General features: G+C 45.9%; 1 protein-coding gene and 3 non-coding genes across 5 annotated transcripts; all 4 read right to left on the bottom strand.

Annotated features, from left to right (window-relative positions):
- Nucleotides 1-545: 545 nt before the first annotated feature.
- Nucleotides 546-10,125, bottom strand: NCL (nucleolin). Of its 2 annotated transcripts, none has more exons than XM_049614700.1 (14): nt 9,935-10,125; nt 8,767-8,883; nt 6,994-7,471; nt 6,403-6,612; nt 6,195-6,281; nt 5,860-6,001; nt 5,027-5,151; nt 4,294-4,417; nt 3,384-3,541; nt 2,783-2,906; nt 2,472-2,605; nt 1,798-1,924; nt 1,205-1,428; nt 546-1,026 (listed from the first exon to the last, which is right to left on the bottom strand). In XM_049614700.1, the coding sequence occupies exons 1-14, from the start codon at nt 9,950-9,952 to the stop codon at nt 950-952; spliced, it is 2,145 nt and encodes a 714-aa protein (XP_049470657.1). In that variant the 5' UTR covers nt 9,953-10,125; the 3' UTR covers nt 546-949. The 2 variants fall into 2 exon arrangements, with proteins under 2 accessions (XP_049470657.1, XP_049470658.1); XM_049614701.1 differs by lacking the exon at nt 9,935-10,125 and adding an exon at nt 9,193-9,645.
- Nucleotides 1,611-1,745, bottom strand: LOC125911999 (small nucleolar RNA SNORA75). The gene has a single exon (XR_007454567.1). It is a non-coding gene; the product is annotated as a small nucleolar RNA SNORA75 (small nucleolar RNA).
- LOC125912004 (small nucleolar RNA SNORD20) lies at nt 2,288-2,368 on the bottom strand. The gene has a single exon (XR_007454572.1). It is a non-coding gene; the product is annotated as a small nucleolar RNA SNORD20 (small nucleolar RNA).
- Nucleotides 6,082-6,150, bottom strand: LOC125912003 (small nucleolar RNA SNORD82). Its single transcript, XR_007454571.1, has one exon. It is a non-coding gene; the product is annotated as a small nucleolar RNA SNORD82 (small nucleolar RNA).
- Nucleotides 10,126-25,329: the final 15,204 nt, after the last annotated feature.

Raw genomic sequence — 25,329 nt, 5'->3', positions numbered from 1 at the left:
TAGAGGGAATAAGGAGTAAATTAGTGAATACTGAGTATCGTGTAATACCAAAGCCCTTACTTGGTTGGTTGAACCAGAGGTTGTTGGAAGATTTACAAAACACGAGGGCCCACCTACTGGACTTGCTTTTCTTCCCCAGGCTCACCATAATCCCCAAGCCCCCTCCGTTCCATTCATCTAGCACAAATTCTATTGAATTATCGCCAATTCCAGAATCCATGCTCTCAGCTGCAGGTTTCAGGAGGCCTGACCGATGTGCTCCTAGCCCCTCTCCAGAGTACTTCTTCAGAACACCTGATCCTCAGGCCTGCAACAAACAGGATAAGCCACAGCAGGTTTCCAACAAGTCTTTCAAGTCACTTTACCAACCATCTCACCAAAACTTGTAGCCGGGATACTTGAACCCAATGTAACAAGCATTTCCAGGGCAGGGGGTGGGGTGGGGTGGGGTGGGGTGGGGTGATCTGGAGCCACAGAGCCGGCTCTGCCACGCTCCACCTGCAGTGGTATTCCAGGAGACACTCTAGGAAGTACAAGTCTGGCACCAGAGTTTAGGACTTTTAATTTGTCCCAAAGTTGCTGAAGCAAAAATCATGATAAAACATTCTGCGTTCCTTTACACCCCCCCAACGCAAAAAAACAAAAACAAAACTATTTGTAGGAAAAAAATGGTTTTGTACACGGGAAGAAACAATATAAATTCAAAACTTACAGATAAGGATTAGCTCTATCACTCATCTCTTTAAAAAGTTTATATGAATATCCAGTCAAAACCAACAGGGTATCTCCCTTGAAATGTTATCTATACCAACTTCCAAGTAGACCACAGGACCGTATACTGTCTTGGAATGTCCTCAGAAGGCTCTGTCATTGATCAGGTAACAGAGTAAAAACCCCAGAGTCCTTTTCTTTCAAACAGAAGAGGGTAAAGACAGAGGGATGGAAGAAACTATTCAAACTTCGTCTTCTTTCCTTGTGGCTTGTGGTCTCCCCCTCCTCCTCTGCCTCCTCGGAAGCCTCCTCGCCCTATAGGAAGCCAAGACATTGAAGAATGAGTACAAAGCAGCCAGGAGTCCTCCCCTCCCCACAGTGATCGGTGACAACCTGGAGGTTGATGCAGGAACCCTGCCCTGGGCTCTGGACACATTGTGAAGGACACGTGCCAGTGTCCAGCGCACACATCGAGGAAGCCCAGCCTCCTTACCTCCAAAGCCTCCCCGGCCTCTGCCACCAAATCCACCTCGGCCTCCTCTGCCACCACCTCGGCCTCCAAAGCCACCTCTGCCTCCACCGCGACCTCCAAAGCCACCTTCACCCTTCGGTTTGGCCCAGTCCAAAGTAACTTTGTTTCCATCAATTTCACCATCTTCCATGGCCTCCTTGGCGGCTTTGGCATCTTCCTCACTGTTGAAGTCTACAAAACCAAACCTGAAATGCCAAATGAGATTACTCGTTATAGAAAGAACACATACTGCCAAGTGCCAAGATTAACCTCACATGTTGGGACAGTGATTCCACAGGAAGTAGATTTGCTCAGTGGAGGAAAGACCCAAGTGACAGAGTGAAAGGCTTCCTTGTGGGAGTCTGGAACTCATTTTATCGACCCCCAGAAATGTCTCACAGATCAGCAGAATATACCTCTGTGAAGACAGAGGGCAAAATAATGCTAACTGTGAATTGTCTCTTCTTCTCGTGCGAATCCATAAACTGCCACCAATCGACAGAAAGGAGCTCAGTGAGAAGGTATACTACAAAGGAGGTCTCCGCTACGTGGACAAGTATTTCCTTTCATCTTACCCTTTGGAGGACCCAGTCTCCCGGTCAGTGACTATCCTTGCCCGAACAGAGCCGTCGAACGATTCCTTTAATGTTTCTTCTGTGGTATCCTCAGACAGACCTTTGACAAACAAGGTTTTGGACGGTTCTATGGAAGAAAAATCGCACATTTTACCTAGAGCCACAATAACCAGATGGTAGCTTTTAATAACGTCCAGTATGGGACTACTGGCCAAGAATACTCGGCTTAGCAGAAGCTAGCCTTTCACTTATCTCTGGAAAAAAGGCACATAAAAGCAACTTAGCAAACTAGTGCTCAATTAAAGCAAAAGGCATAGATCAATCATCTCAAGTTTATACCGATCACCAGAGCAGCTGAGGTCCTGTCTCAGATCCTTTATGGGAAGAAGGAGAAGCAATGCAAAGACAGCAATCCCTAAACAGGCGGGCAGCTGTTGCAATCACCACATAGGGCAGTAACTGTGGGCAAATGTGCTGCTAGAAGACCTCACTGGATCAGAACTTGACTATCTAGAGGAATTTTCTTGGGATTTCATCAGTTATGTTCTCAGATAATCAATCATCATATCCAGTATCTTTCACTCAGCAGCAACAGGAAACACAAACGTTAATGATGAAGCATAGCACCGAGGAGTGCCGACCCTCAACGTAACACCATGTCAAACGTAACTCACGGCTTCTTGCATTAGGTGATCCCCTGGGTCCTTGCAACTCCAGCCTGATTGCTCTGCCCTCAATTTCCCTTTTATTACAGGAATTTAAAGCTTCTTTAGCATCTTCAAATGAAGCAAATTCTATAAATGCATACCTGAGAATAATAATCAATACTTAGAGTTAGTTACCAAGCACATAGTTGCTGGGCTGCAGACATCTAATGCCACCAAAGAGATCCTTAAATGATGCTCTTTATACCCAATTTGTGAGCTAAAATGATTCAGCCTCTTAAAGCCCATAATTAATATCCTAACCATACTAATTATTTTACCCTTTAGATTTGCCATTTTGGTTCTGGGGCACTTTAATAAAAGTCGCCTTCTCAAATACTTCTTGAAGAGTTTCTTCTGTTGCATTGTAGGAGAGGTTGCTTAAAACCAGAGTTTTTGATTCACCTACAAAGAAAAAAAAAGCCAAATGAAGACTCTGAAACAATAGTTCCTAAGTTCAGTCACAGCTATACCTTATTCGAGAACTTCTATGACTGGGAAGAATTAACATGTCAATGGACATGCAGGTGGACTTCCACTTGTTACTCATACTGAGTACTTACCATGCACTATTATATTCCTATTACCTAAACATGTAAAAGCTATTTGTTTATATGTTCCTAGAACAAATATTCTAATTTAAAGACGCGTATCATCGAAGTCCTTTAAAGGGTCAAACACACAGGGAGATCTATGTTCCAATGCAAAACGACTTCATACACCTCACTCAAGACACTGAATTACTATCATAGAGGTACAGAACTTGACCGATCTAGAGCTATATCTAATTTACTAGTGAACTTAAAAAAAAAAAAAAAAAAAAACAGCAGTAAAAATGCAAAGATGTCCCTCCATCAATCCTGGAGTTCTGTAAATTCTTACCACTCCAAGTGCTATTCTTTCCACCTCTGTAGTCTTGATTTTGACCCTTCTCTCCAGTATAGTACAGGGAAATAGATCGCCCATCTATCTCCGTTCCCTGCTTTTCTTCCAAGGTTTTTTCTGCATCAGCTTCTGTCTTAAATTCAATATAAGCAATCCTGCAACAGTAGAAAAAAAATAAAAAGACATTAAGAACTTAAAAAACACTGATTTAAAAAAAAAAAAAACAAAAAACCATGTAGGGGCGCCTGGGTGGCTCAGTCAGTTAAGCGGCCGACTTCGGCTCAGGTCATGATCTCATGGTCCGTGAGTTCGAGCCCCGCGTCGGGCTCTGTGCTGACAGCTCAGAGCCTGGACCCTGTTTCGAATTCTGTGTCTCCCTCTCCCTGACCCTCCCCCGTTGATGCTCTGTCTCTGTCTCAAAAATAAATAAACGTTAAAAAAAAATTAAAAACAAAACAAAACAAAACAAAACAAACCCATGTTAACACAAATGTTCTAATCTCACCAACAGAACCTTGTTTCAAATGAGTACAATAAAAATGTTCTTAAAGAACTGAAATGTTCTGGTTTCCTGCCATGTTTCACTTGTCCATTAGAATTTTCCTTCCACTACAGAAGGTTGCCAAGCACACCTAGAAAACTTGTTCATGGTAACCCCATCTCACTGCACAACTGCTATTACTTACAAAGCTAGGTACATTTCACAATACTTTGTATATATTTGAAGTCTTTTACAATGACCCTAAAGTATGTTTTCCCACTGCACAGGTAGAAAGTTAAGGCACTGGTTAAAGATTAGTTTGCACCAATCACACACCTAGGAAAGTGAGATCAAAATTTCTTTTATAAAATCAGAGAAGTACATTAATTTTAATAGAAGTCGACATTCCTTACACACAAAACATACCCTTTACTCTTTCCATCCTTGCTGACTAATCTGATTTCCACAGCATCTTCAAATACTTCTTTTAATTCATCCTGAGTAACTTTGTAAGGCAGATTTTTAGCCAAAAGTGTTCTTGCGTCTCGATCTAGGTTAAAAAAACAAACAAACAAATGAAGCGTATTGCTTGAAAGACATACCCTCCCCTCCCCGAAGAACTAATGGAAAAGTTCTGTTCAACAAATAATTTGAGATCCTACGATATACAAGGCATGTACATATACGTACACACACTTATACATGGCACGGAAGTATAGAGATGCAGCAAATGGCAAAAACACAAGCTGCTGTCACCAGTGAAATCAAATTGCGTGTTGGATACTCAGAGCAATGCTCAAACTAAAACAGTTGCTAAATGCTTCTTGAATTAAAAAAGATTACGATCATACATTTTGAAACGTGACAAACAAAGAGAGAAAAGATAAAGAATACAAAAAGAGTAGTTAGGATCTAATCTAGTTCTATTGAGGAAAGACCTCTCTCTATTAACCAATTCTTTTTTAAAGAAGTCTATTCTTGCTTGGGAATTTAGAAAACCGGCAAGCAGTACATTTATCACTTGAACTCATTTAAACCCTCACATTATAAGGAAACCAATAAAAGTTAAGCTATTTACCCTGGCCAACTAGCTCCCAACTAGATATATAACCATTAAGAAGTTAGAGGTCAGTTATCACAATTACCCAGTCTTACATACCTTTCTTACTGTCTTTTCCCTTTGGTTTTTCTAGTTTAATTTCATTGCCAAAGACTTTTAAACCAGTGAGTTCCAAAGCTTTTTCCAGATCTTCAGCAGATTCAAAATCCACATAGCCAAACTTCCTTTAAGACAGTAAGATGAAAAATGCAAAATTACGAATGGGGGAAAAAAAACCCCATGAAAACATGACTACACAATCCCTTCCGGGCAGGCAAAATGTGATGATGTGATGATGCAAACAAGAATTAAGCAAAGAAAAACCTATGGTCTTAACAGAAGTCAAGGTTCTATTAAACTGCTGCTATAGAGCAAGGTATCAGGGAACTGATGCAAGCTCACCTTTGAGGTCTGTATTAGCCATACTGCTCCTAACAACTGATACTAACAGCAATCAAAAGAACCCGGTTTAGGGGCTCCTGGGTGGCTCAGTTGGTTAAGCGTCTGACTCTTGGTTTCGGCTCAGGCCATGATCTCACAGTTTCCTGTGCTCGAACCCCACACTGGGCTCTGTGCTGGCAGCTCGGAGCCTGCTTGGGATTCTCTCTCTCCCTCTCTTGCTGCCCCTCCCCCACTTGTGCTCTCTCTCAAAATAAATGGAAGTTAGAACCATTACATCTCTTCAAATCCAGTAGTTTCAGATCTTTCTAGAAACCTAAGATTCAAATCTTGTAACTTACTAAAAATTAACGCTGTAACAAAATGTAAGGGAGATTTTAGGAACTTCAGTTTGGGATTTTACGTTTTGATAATCTAGTAACTTAACTCCTTAATGTCTAATATTTGAAAACTTGCAAATCCAGGAGTAATGTGCAGAATTCCTCCATACTCACCTAGACACACCAATTCTGACATCCACAACAGCAAGATCATTTTTAGCAAAAATATCACTAATGCCTGTTTTTAATTCAGGAGCAGATTTGCTGAAATTCAGGTTTCCAACAAAAAGATTGAATGATGTAGTTGGTTCTGTACCTGTACAAAACAGGAATTCAAATTAGTCTATTTATAAAGTATGGCGTGAACTTAAATTTCCAGTGTGAAATTTCTACAGAGCACATCAGACATCACAATATCACATCAGGCTTCAGTATTAAGTCCCTCTGCTGTTCATCACTTGTGCGATCAGGTGCCACACCCTTCCCCTACCCCCCATTCTGCAAGTTACCTTCTACTTTCTGTTTCTTGGCTTCAGGGGCCGCTTTCTGTTTGGCCATTTCCTTCTTTCGCTTTCCAGGTGCTTCTTTAATAGGCTCTGTACACAAGATTTTCAACACTGTTACCAGTGAGTAGTCACACATATTGAAGTGCCTTTTCTTCCCCCCAAGTAACCTCTATAATTTTTATCACTGTACTTCAGAATCTAACTTGATTACCTTCTTCTTCTTCTTCCTCCTCCTCCTCCTCCTCCTCTTCTTCCTCATCATCATCCTCCTCTTCCTCATCCTCCTCCTCCTCATCTTCATCCTCATCATCCTCCTCCTCATCTTCATCTTCAGCTGCACTCTTGGCCTTCACAGGAACGGCTTTTGCAGGGATTTTCTTTCCTTTGGCTGGTGTGGTCTCCATAGCTTCTTCTTCAGAGTCTGAAAGAGATGCAACTTACTCAAAAACTCAAGAGAATTCTCCCCAAACCAACTTTAGTTCTTGGAAAATCTAAAGGAAAAGAAATGCAATCCTACCAACGCCACCGTGCTTAGCAGTTACAGAAAGGAGTAAACAGATCTGTTGGGAGCAAATCCCACCTTATGAAAAATACTCACAAAATAGGCCATTTTAAACATTTTCTCAGGGGCATGCAATCATTTTGGGTGACTTAAGACTTCTGTACCACAGACACCCCAGAAAATCCCTGGGAGGATTTTCATCTAACTCCTAGACCGTCCTGGAATGTGTAGCATTACTGCCAAAACCTCACCTCTAATGCACCTTCTAAAAACTAGTCCGGAAACAAAAGAACTCCTTACCATCGTCATCCTCATCCTCATCCTCATCCTCATCATCTTCCTCCTCGTCGTCGTCGTCCTCATCATCTGAGGCAGGGGCAGCAGCGGTGGCTTTCATCACTGCCGGCTCGAATTCATCCTCCTCTTCATCCTCCTCTTCCTCATCCTCCTCTTCACTGTCCTCGTCATCTTCCTCATCACTGTCTTCCTTCTTGGCATTCTTCCCATTCTTTGCTCCCTTGGCTGGGGTGGCTGCTCCTTTCTTACCAGGAGTTGCTACCAATGCCTTGCCCGGGGTGGCTCCCTTCTTGCCAGGTGTTGCTACTGCTTTGGCTGGTGCAACGGTTTTTTTGGCTGGTGTGGCTGCTGCCTTTTTGCCAGGGGTGACAACTGCTTTCTTGGCTGGTGTGGCGACTGCAACCTTTTTTGTTGGGGAAACCATCACCTTCTTTGCTGGAGTTGCGGCAGCCTTCTTGCCTTTTTTCTGAGGAATGATAACCTGAAGAATAAATAAAACCAAACATAAATCTGTTTCCAATCCCGAAGAGTGCCTTGGTCCCATGAGCAAGTACTAAATTCTCACACTGGTTCTGGCTCAAGACCACACACATTAGATGTATGTTAGTGTGTTAAACTACAGGGCCATGACATTGGGTCCTCCCATGTGCTTGAAGTCACAGCCTTCTTCTTCAGATAAAATACAATACTGAAGCATAAAAAACTGCTCTTAACAGTTAAAATACCTCTGAATTCCTGTACTTCATACATTCTAACTGCATTTAAAGTGGCACAGCTTAATATGGACTCTGACAACAGTCAGTTTGGATCCTACCTGCCACTTTAGCAGCCTTAGGAAAAGCTTAAAATAACTTTTAAGCCTCAACTTTTTTTCCTCATCTGTAAAGGATAACAACATCAACCTCCCATACTGTTAGAGAGATTATGAGTTGGCATATCTATTAGAATTCTTGCACACAGAAAGCTCTACTTGTTAAGTACTACTTAATCATTTAGAATTCTTACAGTGGATGCTGGTATAAAAAGCTCATTCTTAGAACTAGAAAATAAAATGAGTAACAAACAGACTGGACAGTCAACCCTTGCAAAATTAATAAAGAGCGAGCATCTTAAGCTTGATAAAAACTTCCATTCGTCTACCTTAATTTTACACTCAAAGCCACTTTTTGCTCCTAGTTTCATCAGGTAATGAATTAACAGTAAAACCTTTATCAAATCCTCAACAAATCTAGGCAAAAATATAGGGATTAGTGGTCTTTACCGTGAGCAAACAGTAGCCAGGCATGTTATCAGTTAATACAGAGAGGTGGCCACCGTCAACCCACACCAAGAGGTTAACAGTAACTAGTATCACACAGCTCATAATCAATCCTCCTTGGAGGCTAGGAAAGGATCTGGTAAGGCTAACCGAGACCTGAAAACAATGCTCAGCAATGCCACTTACTAGACACTTAACAGTCCGGGCTGTTTATTCATCTAGTGTGTTGGCCTAACATACTAAAACTAGAAAAACGTCACGATTTAATACAACATATGGCACCAAGCCCTACAGAGAGCACAGGAAAAGGGGACTCTAAATCTTTTCTGTTAAATTCATTCAAATACTTACCCTGTATCTCAACATGCCAATGAAGAGCTTGGGAAACAATCTCCACAGACCATGGATGAATGAATATCATCCTATTTTTGCCAGTATTTTCAGACATCTGATACCACCTGTTTTAACTCTCCGTTTCGTAGTTTAACACAACTCGGCATGAAGCTATATAGAATTACCTCTTCTCCACTGCTATCATCATCTTCATCTTCTGACATTTCCTCATCTTCACTGTCTTCTTCCACCTCCTTAGGGGGAGGAGCCATTTTCTTGGGGTCACTTTGATTTTTACCAGCCTAAAACAAACAATTAGCACATCACACCTCCAACATCTCAGACCCTTCATATTTTCCCATCATTCTTAAGCGTAGTAAGCCACCTGCTTTTTTTAAATCCGCTTTTCAGACTGCTGGATAAAAATACTGACACGTGAACTACTAGGTAAACTAGTACTGAGGTCAACGGTAAAGCGGTAAGACTCTTGAGCCCCGCTCCCCCATTTTTCCTGTGATTTACAAACATCACGAATGCTTTTAACACTACAGACAACTGGCCCATTTTAACGGCCAACAACCCACAGCTCTTTACCGCGTGGGGGGAACTACCTTAAAAAAGCCTTTCGTTAATTCTGGCACCACGACCGACACTCTCGCCTGAATCCAAATTCGGGGTGGTGAGGGTCTTTAAGACAAGTTTTCAAAAAACCACGCTAGCCCTTACAACCTTCGCTCTTCCTAAGTTCTTTCCCGTGGAAACCCCGCCCCTTCCAGACCCCGCGGAGCCACGTGAAGATACCGCGCAGGTCACCATGTGCGCGCAGCACAGCATAAAAAGCACGAGGCAGGGCCTCCTCCTGGAGCCCACCTCGTGCCCGCCCGTCTGGCCGGAGCCGACATCCCGTAGGCCGCAGGCCCTCCGTTTAAAGCAGTCCCGCCTCTGCCCAACTCACGGCCAGGTCCCCTCCGCAGACGCCGGGACACACGCGGCGCGGCCCACGTGGCGGGCCGCGCGCTGGGGCACGTGCGTCAGGAGGCGGGGCCCCGCTTCGGCCCGTCGCAGGAGTTTGGCATCATCCCTCCACCCCAAGGCCCGGCGCCCCCTCCCCACTCAGTCTCGAAGTCTTTCCGCCCCACCACAACCACCCGCGGAACCTGCCGAAGCCCTTCACCTCGCCACCGATTAGCCAAAAAACGCGAGACCTCCCCGCTAACCGCGCGAGATTTCCCGCAGCATGGCGCCCTCGAACGCGCCCGGGACGGCGCGCAGGCCCTCCTCCTCGCGGCGCCGCGCGCGCCCTCCTCAGAAAGCAGGCCTCGACGTCCATGCTTGCGCAAGCAGGCTTCTTACTTTTGCGAGCTTCACCATGATGGCGGCGTATGCCGGCGGAGTGTGTGGCGGGCGAGTGGCGCAGACGAGTCCAGAGGAACCCAAGCGACGGCGATGGCGGCCGCTGGTACAGAATATCCCGGAGCACGTATGCTTGGCTGCCAGCTAGAGCTCGAGACTGAGGCGAAAGACTGAGCCTGCCCCGTAATCGCCTCTGGAAAGGCGACGACGGCGTCCTCGTGACTCCGTCCCGGCCAACCAGAGGTTGCGTCCATCCTATGGACCAATCGCGAGCCTCTACCCAAGAACGGCGCGAGGCGGGGCGCAGGCAGGAGTGGGCGGGCCGAGGCGGGCACGGGAGGGGGAGGGGATTCGGTGGCGGCGCCCTGGGGGCGGGATTCGCTTTGTGCAAGGCCGGCTCTGATTGGGTGGTAGGCGCGCGGTTCCTAAAGAGCCTCTTCGCTGCCCGCGCTCGCGGCGCTTGCGCCGTGGGACTGACGCTTTTGGCGCCGCTAGTTCCCGAGACGCGGGCGGCTGCATATGGGTAGTCTCAGGTACCTGACCGTGTCGGTGTCCTGTCTACTCGGGGGAGGGAGGGGTGCGTGGAGATCTTGGGCGGCCCCACGAGCGGCTGCAGCCCGCTCTCCACGCTGAGCCGCCCGGCGGCCGTGGAGAGAGTAGTTCGTCCCCATTTCCCTGCTGATGAGCCCGAGACCTCCCGAAATAAAGGGACCACCAGGTTCACAGCGCCCGCGTAGGAGGCGCACTTCAGCCTGGCCCGCCAATGAACCCGAGCCAGAAAATCCCCGTCTGCAGGTGATTCTCTCCCAGGCCACGTGCCTGAAGCTGCCTCCTAAGAGCTGTTAATAAAGACAGTCGCCTATGTCTGTGAACAGTGCACAAACATTACATTTAGTGTCAAGTAGCCTCATGAGCTGGGTATTTCTCCCAACGAGGAACAAGACCGGAGAGATAACTTTCTGGTGGCCACCGGGCATTATAACTGCGGTGGGGAGAGGAACTTGGTGAGGCCAACCACAGGCCAACCCTTTGACCACTCACAAGTTCCCCTTTTTGTTATTTGGGACTAAAACATAAATTAAAATGTGACTTAGAAGTCAGTCTCACCAAATGGTCCAGGAGTTAGTCAAGAGGCAAGGAAAGGTTTCCTCAATGGCAGAGGCACAGGAGATTCTTTGGGTGGTGCTTTTGCCAGTTCTGATGGGTCACTGCGGGCAAATTTAGTTGGTGCCAAACTTGACCCAGAGCACTTCCTTCAGTATAGAGCCTGCCTAGGATATATCCTGGGCATCTGGTATCTAAATGTCTCTTCAGGGTTGCCTGGGTGGCTCATTCGGTTAAGCTTCCAACTTCTGCTCAGGCTCAGGTCATGATCTCACGGTTCATGGGTTCTAGCCCCTCATCGGGTTCTGTGCTGACACCTCCGAGCCTGGATCCTGCTTCAGATTCTGTCTCTCCATCTCTCTCTCTCTCTCTCTCCGCCCTTCCCCCCTCAAATAAATAAACACTAAAAAATATTTTTTTAATAAAAATAAACGTTTCTGCAAAACCAGGATACCTTCAGCTATGATGATATTTCCACAATTGAACTGATGTCCAGAGTTGCCTCTGGAGATTCTAATTAAAGAGGTTTGAATTGGGGACCAGGATTTTGTATTTTAACAAGGACCCATGGGGATTCTTAGAGAGCAATCAAGTTATTTTGCAATGCTTAACTAGCATACTCCTGGGACTGAGTGTGTAGGAAACCCACAGCTAGCCACTGGGGCTCTGATTAGGGAGGAGGTTGGGGCCAGTTCTGGGGTCAGCACCCTGCTTTTCTGACCTATGGAGACCCCCTGAGGAAGTTCATATTTTGAACTCTGGGATGGGGACCAAGGGGACACTTACTGGGTTATGGGGGACAAAAAGAACAGCATGGGCCCAGACATGGTGGAATAAGAAGACTCTGGTGTTTTCAAGCAGTTTGGCACAGAGCAAGATTAGGGTACTCATAGGAAGAGCCTGGAGAGATGAGAGATGAGAGGTGGGCATGATCAAGTGACAATATTCTACAACTTATTGGTGTGGCTGGCTTCTTGTCATTCAGATCTCAGTTTATATCACCTCTTAAGAGGTGATCATCCTTGACCCTCCAATGAAAGGTATCACTTGGGGACTCCCTATCACATCCCCCTAATTGAGTCATCTGCAAGTACTTATTACTGGCATTTTTCTTGGCCGTTAATTGTCTGTTTGCTCCCTCCCTGGCCTTGAGAACATAGACTTTGTTGTCTGCTGTATTCCTGGCACCTAAAGCATTGCCAGACACCGTAGAGGTGAAAATTATTTGCTAAGTGAATGAGTGAATGATTCAGGTAAAAGAAGTAATGGGACGATTCAGTGTTGTTTAGTGTTCAAGTGCCTTGCTTTGGAATCAGTCTGGGATAGAAAAATAGTAATGCTTAGTATTTATATAATGTTCCCCGAGCTCCAAACACTATTCCAGTTCTTTGCATATTGATTCATTTACTTTTACAAGAAAGGTATCTCTGTTTTACAGAACTAGGGCGTAGAGAGGTAAATTAACTTGTCCAGGGTCACACAGCTAGTAAGTAGAGGAGCTAGGACCCTACTCTGTCATCCCAGGTGCTTTATCTATGAAATGGGGATAATAATAGTACCAGCCTCTTGGGTCATAATGTGTATTAAGTGAGATGCTGCGTGTACTTTTCGAGAGCACATACTAAGCCCTCAGCCCTCAACTAATATTAGTTATTGTCATTATGGACAGATTTGGTGACCCAAATAGAGGAAGAGAGGATAATTTACCCATTATCTGTTGAGTGTGTGTGTGTGTAAGTGGAGTGATACAAACAGGGCCATAGGTTTTGGAGGAAGCTAATGAGTTCAGTGTGGGACATGTTGCGTGCATGAGGGATCCCCGTTGTTTCAGGAATGGTCACACAGCCACAGACACAGGTGGTATGAGGAACATGCCCAGAATAGCAGCTAGAACAAGGAGAGGAGAAGGCTGGGCAGCCCAGGCCCGGTGATGAGAGACGTCTCGGAGTGGGAGAAGGCCCAGAGGCAGAAGCAGAGCTAAGACGGGAGTTTTAGAAGCCAAGGGATCCGCGGGTTTCAAGAAGAAAGAACAGCGCCCAGTGCCATAAAAGGGTCAAATGAGGTGAGGTCTGAAGGAGTCTGCTGGATTTGGGACTGAGAAATGATGGAGATCTTGGCAAGACTTGTTTCAGTGTGCTGGGGGAGAAGCCACACTGCCCTGGACAGAGAACTGGCAGCGCTAAGTGCAGGGTGCCTGTGTAGGAAACAACCCCCCCCCCCCCCCGGGGAGAGGAAGTGTTCCCTCTACTGATGCTGCTGGAAGAGGAAAATGAACATATCTGTACAGCCTGTGGGGAAGAGCCGGTAGAGGGAGAGATGAGAGGTCAGAAAGGAAATGAGAGGACAAGACTCAGTGAGGAAGAATTCTTGAATAAAGGGGCTGGTCACCCCTTGATACAGACCAGTTTGAGAGTAAAGGTAAGAGCACCTATGTAGCTACCCAGTAAGTGTAAACCAAAATGTAGGCTGAGGGGCGGGGGCAGCAAGGCTTAACCGTCCGTCTGGTGCAGTGAGTGCCTCCTGAGTGCCCAGACAGTGCCTGGTGCATAAAAGGTGCTTAGTAAAGGGGCATCTGGGTGGCTCAGTCGGTTAAGCATCCACCTTCCGGCTCAGGTCATAATCTTGCAGTTTGTGAGTTTGGGCCCCCTGTCGGGCTCTGTGCTGACAGCTCAGAGCCTGGAGCCTGCTTCCGATTCTGTGTCTCTCTTTCTCTCTGTCCCTCCCCTGCTCGCACTCTGTCTCTCTCTTTCTCAAAAATAAACAAATGCTAACAAAAATAATTTTTTTTAAAAAAAAAGGTGCTTAGTAAATATCCACTCAATGAATGGAGTGTGGATGTGAGAATCATGGTAGCTCGTGTCTGTTGTCTTCTAAAGGAGAGGGAGGGGGTGGGATGGGAGTTTATAGAGCAGAGAGTAGTAGGAGAAAAGGAGCCACCCAGGTGCCCCAAAAATAAAATCTTTAAAAACAAAAGATATGCAAGGGAATGTAAATTGGTGCAGCCACTATGGAAAACAATATAGAGGCTTCTCAAAAAATTAAAAAGTAGAACTACTGGGGTGTCCAGGTGGCTCAGTTCAACGTCCGACTCTTGATTTTCACTCAGGTTGTGATCTCACAGTTTGTGAGATCAAGCCCTGCGTGGGCTCTACGCTGACAGTGTGGAGCCTGCCTGGGATTCTGTCTCCACACCCCCTCTCAAAATAAATAAATAAACATTAAAAAAAATAGAACCATCATATGATCTAGCAATCCCATTTCCGGGTATATTTCCAAAGGAAATGAAAACAGGATCTCAAAGAAATGTCTGCACACCCATGTTCATTGCAGCATTATTCACAATAGCCAAGATATGGAAACAACCTAAGTGTCTGTCAATGGATGAATGGATAAAGAAGATGCGATATATATATATATACATATATATATATATATATATATATGTATATATATATATATATATATGTATATATATATATACACAATGGAATATTATTCAGCCATAGGAAACAAGGAAATCCTGCCATTTAGGACAACATGGATGGACCCCGAGGTCATTATGCTAAGTAAAGTAAACCAGACAAAAACAAATAATGCATGTTATCATTTGTATGTGGAATCTACAAAAAACAAACAAACAAAAACAAAAACAAAAAAACCCTCCTAGAAACAGAGTAGAAAAGTGGTTGCCAGGGGGTGGGGGTTTGAGGAAATAGGGAGAGGTTGGTAAAAGGGTGTACACTTTCAGCTAGAAGATGAAGGTCTGAGGATCTAATGTAAAACACAGTGACTATAGTTGGTAATACTGTATTGATAATATTGTACTGTATAAATGAAATTTGCTAAGAACAGAACTTTCATGTTCTCACCAAAACAGGAAAGACAAGTATGTGAGATGACGCATGTCGTCAATTAACCAATTGGGGGAATCCTTCACAACGTCTATGTACATGGAATCACCACAATGCATACACTTTAAATATCTTACAATTTTAAATGTCAACACTGAAATTAAAAAGAAACACAGAGCATCTGAAAATAAATTAAAAAATAAAAGGTGAGTAAACGCCATGTGAAATAAATTGCTTATAGCCAGCACAAGACAGAGCAGACCATTGCTTTGAACACAGGATGATGCCCTTCAGGGTGGACCTCCCTAGCAAGGCCCAAATACATTGGACCTTGGATGAGGGGAAACTGTAGTCTGAACCTGCAACCTGAACCTGGTGGCAGATATGAAATATGAAATATTGCCTCTTCACTCTGATCTTCTGCCTCTGTGTTTTTCATCTATTAAATGAAGGCAGGGATTATTTTTCCCTTTTCCAAGGATACGGCTAAGTATGTTTTTAATGTTTATTTATTTTTGAGAGCGAGAGAGCACGCGTGAGCATGAGCGGGGGTGCGGCAGAGAGGAAGTCACAGAATCTGAAGCAGGCTCCAGGTTCTGGCTATTAGCACAGAGCCCGATGTGGGGCTCGAACTCACAAACCACGAAATGGTGACCTGAGCCTAAGTCGGACGCTCAACCGACTGAGTCACCCAGGCACCCCAATATGGCTAATTATTAAAAGTAAAGCAAAGGCAGCTCAGATCCACGTCCTTGGGGGTTCTAAATCTGAAATTCTGGAAAGGAAACCTTAGCTACCCAAATACCCAGAAACTTAAGTAAGGCTAACTCCAGTTTTATTCTCTTGCTGCTAGAATCCCAATGCTCCCTAACCTCTCCATCTATCCCTAACCTGTAACTGAGACCACAGGACCTACCCAGAGTAGAGTAACCGCAGCACAGGAGTTTTGTTTTGTTTCCAAATGCTGCCTTTTTTTTTTTTTTTCAGTTTTCTAAAAATGACTTCTTTATTTGTTGTATTGCAAAGCACACACATGGTATAAAGTTCAAAAAGATACACAGTAAATGGTCTCCTCCCTCCCTGTCCCCCGGCCACCCTGTTCCAACACAAGTGCCAGCAGTAGCCTCTTGCATATCCTTCCAGATTCGACCAATGCATTTACAAATAGACATGTATTTATTATATTTCACACAAATGCTATATGCATACTATACACTCATCTTAACTTGGCCTTCTTTTTTATTAACCAGCCCTCTCTTGTAACTCGCATCAGTGCACGCAGAGCGGCCTCACTCTTTTCAAGAGCTACAGAGTGTGCCTCCTGTGGGAGGATCCTTTATTTAACCAATTGTCCTTATTGCTGGACATTTGGGATTGTTTGCTGTATGTTTCCACAACAAGGCCGCCACAGTAAATAAACTTTTTACATACTTTATTTTGCACATATACAGTTTGTATCTGTAGAATAATTAAATGTAGAACAGTGGGGTCAAAGAGGACAGCCTTTCACATTTTGGTAGGTGCTCTCCCAAGTGTGGCCTTCGGTTGGAGTTCTTGGAGGCAGCTCCAGCCAGGGGTGATCCCCCTGTCTGGCTGGCTGGGGTTATCTGCTGCCCTCGGAGCTCCAGGGCTGAGACAGCACTGTACATTTTTGCAGAGGAGGGATGAGATGGGAGAGAGGTGTGAGGTCACCACTTCCACCGGGGTATCACTCTAATTCTTTACCTTGAATTTTCTTTTTTTAAATATTTTCTTTTTTTTAATGTTGATTTATTATTGAGGGGGAGTGGGATAGAGGATCCGAAGCTGGCTCCGCGGTGAGAGCTCGCTCCAACAGAGAGCTGGATGCGGGGCTCGAACTCACAAACTTTGAGATCATGACCTAAGCAGAAGTTGGAACGCTTAACTGACTGAGACACCCAGGCACCCCTCCTTGAATTTTAATACTAGGCATCCGACCAACTTCTGACAACAGCCTAGGGCCTGGGGTACTGCCTTGAACAGCCAGTGGCCACCTCTTCTACCCACTGCCTGGCACAGCCCCGTTACCAACCCCCACTCCCACTGCACCTGTCTGCACTGAGGTGCCCACTCTGAGCATCCACGGGCACTTCTGCACCCCGAGGCCCAGTCGGCCACAGTGAGCCTCACATCAGCACAGGGGTCCCACAGCGCAGCGGAGGAAGTCTGTGCATCTTCAGAAGGAGAAACTCCAATTCCCAGATGCGGCCTTCAGGAACCCAATGCCTCAGTCAGGCTCCAACCAGCAAAGAAAAATTGCCTCAGATATTTAAAACAGAGGGAGGTGTGTGTGTGTGTGTGTGTGTGTGTGTGTGTGTGGTGTGTTTTAAAACAGAGTTTAAAGCAGGGAACTGGTTGACTGAATTGCCGAGAAGGCAAATGGGGGTGTGAGGCACAAGCAGGAAACTGCTGCCACCCTCAGCCCAGGGGCCCGTGGACGGCTAGTCCACTGAAGGGAAGGCCAGTCCACCGAAGGGAAGGCCACGGTGGAGTGATCAGGGCAGATGCCCAAACCAGAGGGTCAGCGCTCTGAGTAGGGGGAGGGGAGGGAAGGGTGCAAGGCAGCAGAGGGCGCCCTACTGGCCTTGAGAGGAATTCGCAGCCTCAAGTCCAGGGCTCCAAGCTTGCTGTGAAGAGGTGAAGACAGGCAGAGCCAACTTCCCTTTACCAACCCGAACCCTGCTTCTGCCTTTTTCTGTTTCGTGGGGCCTTCAGATGCTGTCCAGAACTCTTCCTTCCTTGCTAGGCCTTGCATGGTGTTTAGGCCAGTGTCCCCATGTGTGAGGCGACCTGTGCACGGAAGCCACCTAGCCTTTGTCTTCTCTCGCAGCCCGGAGCCAGCCCTCAGCTCCCACCTCAGCTCCCAGCCCGCCCCCAGGAGGGATCCTGTATGACAACCATCCTGTTCCCAGCAGGGCCCAGAAAGTCTTCCTGGAGCTCCCAGGGCTCATGGGCTCTCATTCCCACCTCCCTAGCACCTACCCATGCCTCTCTCCGGGGGCCCCCCACCTCCCTCCTCTCACTCTGGACTGTTACCCTACCCTCCACTTCACAGAGAAAAACAGACCTCCCCAGGGCACTCCCACAGCCTGATTTACATCCAGCCAAGTCCTTAGCTCCCCTCCAAGGCTCCAGGGCCCGGAATCTTTTCTAAAACAACATCCTTTCTCCCAAGTCCCTCCCCGCCTTCCTCCTGGGGGCCACTGCGGTGATCTCCTCAGCCACACCTTCCATTTCAACACCTCCTCTCCTCTGCGCTGCTGTCCTTCACTGGAGCAAGCCTCCGGAATCATTGAGAAAAGATGCTGCCAGGCCCTTTCAGACTCCGCAGGGGCCTCCAGCCCCGTGCTCTGGGGGGACCCCACACACCCTCTTGCTTGCTAGCCCAAAGGACACTTTAGACCTTAACTTTCTGAACCTTTCTGTGGCTTCTTTCTCTTGCCCACAAGTTCTCCTGGCCTCCTGCCTCCATTCCATTCTCTCCCGGGATCACCTCCATGTCCGCATGTGTAGAGCCCCCGCCTCCGGCCCCTCTACTTGGGGCACCTTCTCTGGTGGCAGCAGCCGCCTCCCAGCAGAGGACTGTCACCCAACGTGTGCAAATGGGGGGAGGGTGCTCTTCAGAAGCAACTTCCTCCTGGGCTCCAGGCTCGTTAACCCTTTGCCTGCCAGACGTCTCCCTTTGGTGTCCTATAAATCTCAGAAAGCAGAGCACCACAAACTGAACTCAGCTTCTTCCTCCATGCTGAACTGCCATCTTTCAAACCTCAGTAAATGAAACACAGCCAGCAGCCCTCCTAACCCTCCCAGCCAAGAGCCAGATGTGTGGTAGATCCTACTCTCTCCCTCAGCTCCAGCAGCCAAGGCTTCCCAAGGCCTGGCCTTCCAGTGACTTAGGAATCGTCCATACCCTTCCCACAGCCTCTCTCTCTTCAAGTCTTCATCATTTCCTGCCTGGATTAACACCTCCCCGACACCAGTCTTGCCCTGTATCTTGATCTACCCATACAGTAGCCACCTTGGTTTTATTTTTATTTTTATTTTTTTAATTTTTTTTTAACGTTTATTTATTTTTCAGACAGAGAGAGACACAGCATGAATGGGGGAGGGGCAGAGAGAGAGGGAAACACAGAATCTGAAGCAGGCTCCAGGCTCTGAGCCATCAGCCCAGAGCCCGATGCGGGGCTCGAACCCGCGGACCGCGAGATCATGACCTGAGCCGAAGTCGGACGCTTAACCGACTGAGCCACCCAGGCGCCCCACCACCTTGGTTTTAAAAACAATCTTTTTCGGGGCACCTGGGTGGCTCAGTCGGTTAAGCGTCCAACTTCAGCTCAGGTCATCATCTCACGGTTTATGAATTCGAGCCCCGCATCAGGCTCTGTGCTGACAGCTCAGAGCCTGGAGCCTGCTTCAGATTCTGTGTCTCCTCTCTCTCTCCGCCCCTCCCCTGCTTGTGCTCTGTCTCTCAAAAATAAATAAACGTTAAAAAAAATTAAAAAAAATTTTTTTCTAACGTTTATTTATTTTTGAGAGACAGAGAACATGCACATGCAAGCTGAGAAGGGGCAGAGAGAGAGAGAGTGAGAGAGAATCCTAAGCAGGCTCCACGCTGACAGTGCAGAGCCCAAGTGAGGCTCGATCTCACAAACCGTGAGCTTATGACCTCAGCTGAAATCAAGAGTTGGACGTTTAACTTACTGAGCCACCCAGGAGCCCCGCACCTCGGTTTTCAAATCAACAGATACAAACAATGACTTCTGGGGCACCTGGGTGGCTCAGTTGGTTAAGCATCTGACTCTTGATTTCAGCTCAGGTCATGATCTCATGGTTCCTGAGACTGAGCCCAGAGTCAGGCTTGCACTGACAGCACAGAGCCTGCCTGGGATTCTCTCTTTCCCTCTCCCTCTCTGACCTCCCCCCTCAAATAATAAATAAATAAGCTTAAAAAAAAAAAGATTCCAATGACTTCTCATAGGGAGTGGGCAGGATAAAATCGAGTGCCTTAGCCCACGACTGAAAACACAGGATCAGTAATACTGGGGTTACTTTTGCCTTAGGCTCCACTGTAACTGGTGTAACCACTGTTACTGATCCTGTCTTTACTTAAAATTTAACGTTTTGTTCATCATGTATTTTCTTGCATTAATTTTGGTTTTTATTTTTATTTTTTAAAAGCGTTTATTTATTTATTTTTGAGAAAGAGAGAGTGCAAGCAGGGGAGGGCAGTGAGAGAGGGAGACAGAGGACCACAAGCAGGCTCTGCACTGTTAGCACAGAGCTGGACACAGGGCTCAAACACATGACCCCGTGAGACATGACCTGAGCCAAAATCAAGAGTGGGACTCTCAACTGACTGAGCCACCCAGGCGCCCCTAATTTTGGTTCTTATTTATTTACTTATTTATTTACATAAAACTTTTAAATGTTTTATTTAGGGTTTTTTTTTTGAGAGAGAGAGAGAGAGAGAGAGCGCGTGAGCGAGCGCGCGTGGGGGAGGGGCAGGGAAGGGGACAGTGGATCTGAAGCGGGCTGTGCTGCTGACAGGGTGACAGCAGCGAGCCCAATGCGGGGGCTCAAACTCACCAACTGTGAGATCATGACCTGAGCCAAAGTCGGATGCTGAACTGACTGACCACCCAGGCACCCCTAATTTTGGTTTTTATTTTATTTATTTTTATTTTATTATTAGTTTTTTAAATGTTTATTTATTTTTGAGAGAAAATGAGACACTGCATGAGCGGGAGAGGGACAGAGAGTGAGGGAGACACAGAATCTAAAACAGGCTCCAGGCTCTGAGCTGTCAGCACAGAGCCTGACGCGGGGCTGAAACCCATGGACTATGAGATCATGACCTGAACCGAAGTCGGATGCTTAACCGACTGAGACACCCGGGTGCCCCTAATTTTGGTTTTTAAGTCTTGCATTACAATATCATATTGGAGGTGCCTGGGTGGCTCAGTCAGTTAAGCGTCCAACTCTTTTTTTTTGTTTTTAAGCATCCAACTCTTGATTTCGGCTCACATCACGTTCCCAGGGTTGTGGGATCGAGCCCCGCATCCGGCTCTTCACTGAGCATGGAGCCTGCTTAAGATTCTCTGTCTCTCCCTCTGCCCCCTCCCCTGCTCACATTCTCTCTCTCTTTAAAATACAAAATAAAAATATCATATTGATTACTGAGGTTTCGGCCTTAAATTTTGCACCCAACTCCCTCACTTGTTTCAACCTAGTCCTGGTCCTGTGCCTTGCTATGGCCTCCAGGATTCAGCCAACTGGACTACTGTCCTTTTCTTAGTGGGCCCTCTGGTCTCTGTCCCATTAGCACCTTCTCCTGTGCCCCTCCCCCACCTGAAATGACCTGCCCCATGTCCAGCCTCCTGGTCAGCTCTCAGGATTCGACCATTTCTTCCAAGAGTCCTCCTGTTACCCCTAGACTGAGATGAGGGCTCCTCTTTGCCCCCAAAACCCCAGCTGTCACAACACATATGGGTGAGTATGCTTGCATTTCTGTCCCTCCACTCAGCAATGAGTTTTTGAGGCTACGTAGAATTCATCCTAAAAGGATTCATCCTTTTTTTTTTTAATTTTTTTTTTAACGTTTATTTATTTTTGAGACAGAGAGAGACAGAGCATGAACGGCGGAGGGGCAGAGAGAGAGGGAGACACAGAATCGGAAGCAGGCTCCAGGCTCTGAGCCATCAGCCCAGAGCCCGACGCGGGGCTCGAACTCACTGACCGTGAGATCGTGACCTGAGCTGAAGTCGGACACTCAACCGACTGAGCCACCCAGGCGCCCCAGGATTCATCCTTTTATTGGTGCTCAATAACTGCTGATTCCATGGACGATGCCCATGTGCCTTAGAGCCACCGGAGGAACTTCAGGATTATTGATGAAGATCCCCAGAATTCCAACAGGTATTCCAGGAGACTGTGGAGATCCCAGGAACTCCAGAGAATAAGGCAGCTGCCTCCAGGTCCCACAGCCTAACCCCAGCCCACGGCCACCTCATCGGACCTGGGGCACCCTTCCCAAACAGGTACTGTCTTTCCCGAATCTCCAGCCCCCACCTGGCCTCAGCCTCTGTTCCCGCCCAGTCCTCCGGTTGTCCTCCCAGGTCTAGGGCACTGTGCCCTGTGCAAAGGACTGAAAGAAGGTGAGCTTGAAAATAGACGAGGGTCTGGACCTTAGCTTTGTAGGTTCAGAAACCTGAACTTTAAAAAGATAATTTATCCCTCACACTTAAAAAACAAAAGGTGCTAGTGAGGATGTGGCGAAGGTGGACCCCTTGTACACTGTTGGTGGAAATGTGAAATGCTGCCGCTGCTATGGACACCAGCGTGAGACTCCTCAAAAACTTGAAGATGGAATTACCATTTGAGCCGGCGATCCCACTTCTGTGTATATATCCAAAAGAATTGAAAGCAGGGCCTCGGAGACATTTGCACACTCATATTCAATAGCCACGTCTGGCTAGTATTCACAACAGCCAAAAGGTCACAAATGTGCATCAGTAAGTGAATAGATAAATAAAATGTGGGTAAACAAACAAAAGACAAAAATATATATACATGCGCCACATTTTGTAGACGTGTACATACCCATTCACACGATGGAAAATTACTGAGGCTTGAAGAAGAAAGGAAATTCTGACACATGCTACACCATGATGAGCCTCGGAGACATTATGGTAAGTGAAATACGAGAGTCACAAAGAGAGTATGCTTTCACTTACACGAGCCAGCCAGAGTAAAATCACAGAAACAGAAAACAGGATGGTAGTTTCCAGAGGCTGGGGGGCAGAGGGAATGAAGGGTTATTGTTTAATGAGTGTGGAGTTTCAGTGTTGCAAGATAAAAAGAGTTCCAGGGGGGCCTGGCTGGCTCGGTCAGTGGAGCATGTGACTCTCAATCTCAGGGTTTTAAGTCCAAGCCCCATGTTGGGTGTAGAGATTACTAAAAAATAAAATCTCTGATGGGGCGCCTGGGTGGCTCGGTTGGTTGAGCACTCAACTTCGGCTCAGGTCATGATCTCACGGATCGTGAGCTCGAGCCCTGCGTCGGGCTCTGTGCTAACAGCTCAGAGCCTGGAGACTGCTTCAGATTCTGTCTCCCTCTCTCTCTCTCCGCCCCTCACCTGCTCATGCTCTGTCTCTCTCCCAAAAATAAATAAACATCAGAAAAAAAATAAATAAATAAAAAATAAAATAAAATAAAATCTTTGGAAAAAAACAGAAAAAAAAGAAAAAGTTCTGGAGCTTGGTTGTACAACGATGTGAATATACTTAACGCAGCTGAACTTTTTTTTAAGACTTTGCTTTTTTTTTAAGCGTTTATTCATTTTTGAGAGAGAGAAAGAGAGAGGATCCAAGCGGGCTCAGCTGCTGAAGGCACAGACCCCGATGTGGGGCTCAGACTCACAGACCAGGAGATCATGACCTGAGTGGAAGTCGGACGCTCAATGGACTGATCCCCCAGGCGCCCCTGAACTGTAACTTAATGTTAAAATGGTAAATTCTATTTTATGTTTATTTTACCATGATTTTTAAAAAGATAATTTAAGTTTTTGATAAGAAATACATTCAAGAAACCAGACAATATAAAAGCATAGACAGTAGAAAGTGTCTCTTGCCCTCCCGTCTCCCATTTTCCTTGTTCCTATTCCTCTACCCTGCACAGGCAACTGCTTTTTAAAAAGTGTCAACCATAAAGAACAAAAACCATATACGCATCTCAACAGATGCAGAAAATGCATTTTACAAAATCCAACACTCTTTCATGATAAAAGCACTCAACAAAGAAATAGAAGGGTACTTCCCCAATCTGCTAAAGGGCATCGACAAAATGGCTAACACACTTGATGGTGAACGACTGAAAGCTTTTCCCCTTAAGATCAGAAACGAGACAAAGATGTCTACTCTTACCACTTCTGTTCAACATTGGATTGGAGGTTCTATCCAGGGTAATGGGGGTGGGGAAGGCATCTGGTTTGAAAAGGAAGAAGTAAAACTATCTCTACTTGCAGATGAGATTATCTTATATGTAGGAAATCCACCAGGATTCCCCCCCCCCAAAAAAAAAACCTGTTAGAGATAATGAAAAGTTCAGCAAGACTGTATAAGATCAGTGGGCAAAAATCAATTTTATTTCTATAAAATAGCAATAAACAATCAAAAATGGGATTAGGGGCGCCTGGGTGGCTCAGGGGGTTAAGTGTCTGACTTCAGCTCAGGTCACAGTCTCACAGTTCGTGGGTTCAAGACCCGCGTCGGGTTCTGTGCTAACAGCTCAGAGCCTGGAGCCTGCTTCAGATTCTGTGTCTCCCTTTCTCTTTGCCCCTCCCCCGCTTGTGCTCTCTCTTTCTCTCTCTCTCTCTCTCTCTCTCTCTCTCTCTCTCTCTGTCTCAAAAATAAATAAACATTGAAAAAAAACGTTTAAAAAAATGGGATTAAGAAATCAATTCTGTTTATGCTGGAATCAAAGAAAATAAAACACTTAGGAGTAAGTTTAACAAAAGATTGTACACTGAAAACCACAAAGCACCATTAAAGGAAATCCTGGGTTCATGGATTAGAAGACTTAATTTCATTAAGATGGCAATACTTCCCAAATTGATATACAGATTCAATACAATCCCAGTAAAAATTCCAACGATTTTTGCAGAAATTGATAAGCTGATCCCAAAACACATGTGAACATGCAAGAGACCCAGAATAGCCACAAAAGTTTTGGAAAAAAACAAAGTTGGAGGACACACTCTTTGACCTCAAAACTTACCCCAAAGCTGTGGTAACCAAGGCTGTGTGGTACTGACATCAAGATCGACATATAGATCAGGGGCGCCTGGGTGGCTCAGTCGGTTGAGTGTCTGACTTTTGCTCAGGTCATGATCTTGTGGTCTGTTGAGTTTGAGCCCCGTGTCGGGCTCTGTGCTGGCAGCTCAGAGCCTGGAGCCTGCTTCGGATTCTGGGTCTCCCTCTCTCTCTGCTCCTCCCCCACTCATGCTCTCTCTCTCTCTCTCAAAAATAAATAAACATTAAAAAACATTTTTACAGATAGACATATAGATCAACGGAATAGATTGGAAAGTCCAGAAATAAACCCATACATTTATGGTCAATTGATCTTGACAAAGGTGCCAAGACAACTCAGCAGAGAAATAATCTCTTCGACAAATGGTGCAGGGACGGCTGGATAACCACATGCAAAAGAGTGAGACTGGACCCCTGTCTCACACTGTTTATAAAAATTAACTCAGAATGGATCAATGACCTAAATGAGCTAAAATGCCAAACTTTTAGAAGAAAACATAGGTGTGTGTCTTCCTGATCTTAGAGGAAGCGATGGTTTCCTAGATAGAACACCAAAAGTATAAGCAACGAAAGAAGAAGTGGATACACTGGACTTCAGGGGAAGAAAAAA

This window comes from Panthera uncia, assembly GCF_023721935.1.
Source record: "Panthera uncia isolate 11264 chromosome C1 unlocalized genomic scaffold, Puncia_PCG_1.0 HiC_scaffold_3, whole genome shotgun sequence".
NCBI lineage: Eukaryota > Metazoa > Chordata > Mammalia > Carnivora > Felidae > Panthera > Panthera uncia.
Note: the sequence above shows the minus strand (reverse complement) of the source record. Positions and strands in the feature narration are given on the sequence as shown.

Excerpts from the sequence above, each read along its gene's own strand:
- NCL (XM_049614700.1), bottom strand. Across the intron at positions 5,152-5,859 it reads GTCAGAATTGGTGTGTCTAG|GAAGTTTGGCTATGTGGATT; the intron begins GTGAGTATGGAG and ends ACTGTCTTAAAG. Across the intron at positions 1,925-2,471 it reads ATCACCTAATGCAAGAAGCC|AACCGTCCAAAACCTTGTTT; the intron begins GTGAGTTACGTT and ends TTTCTTCCATAG.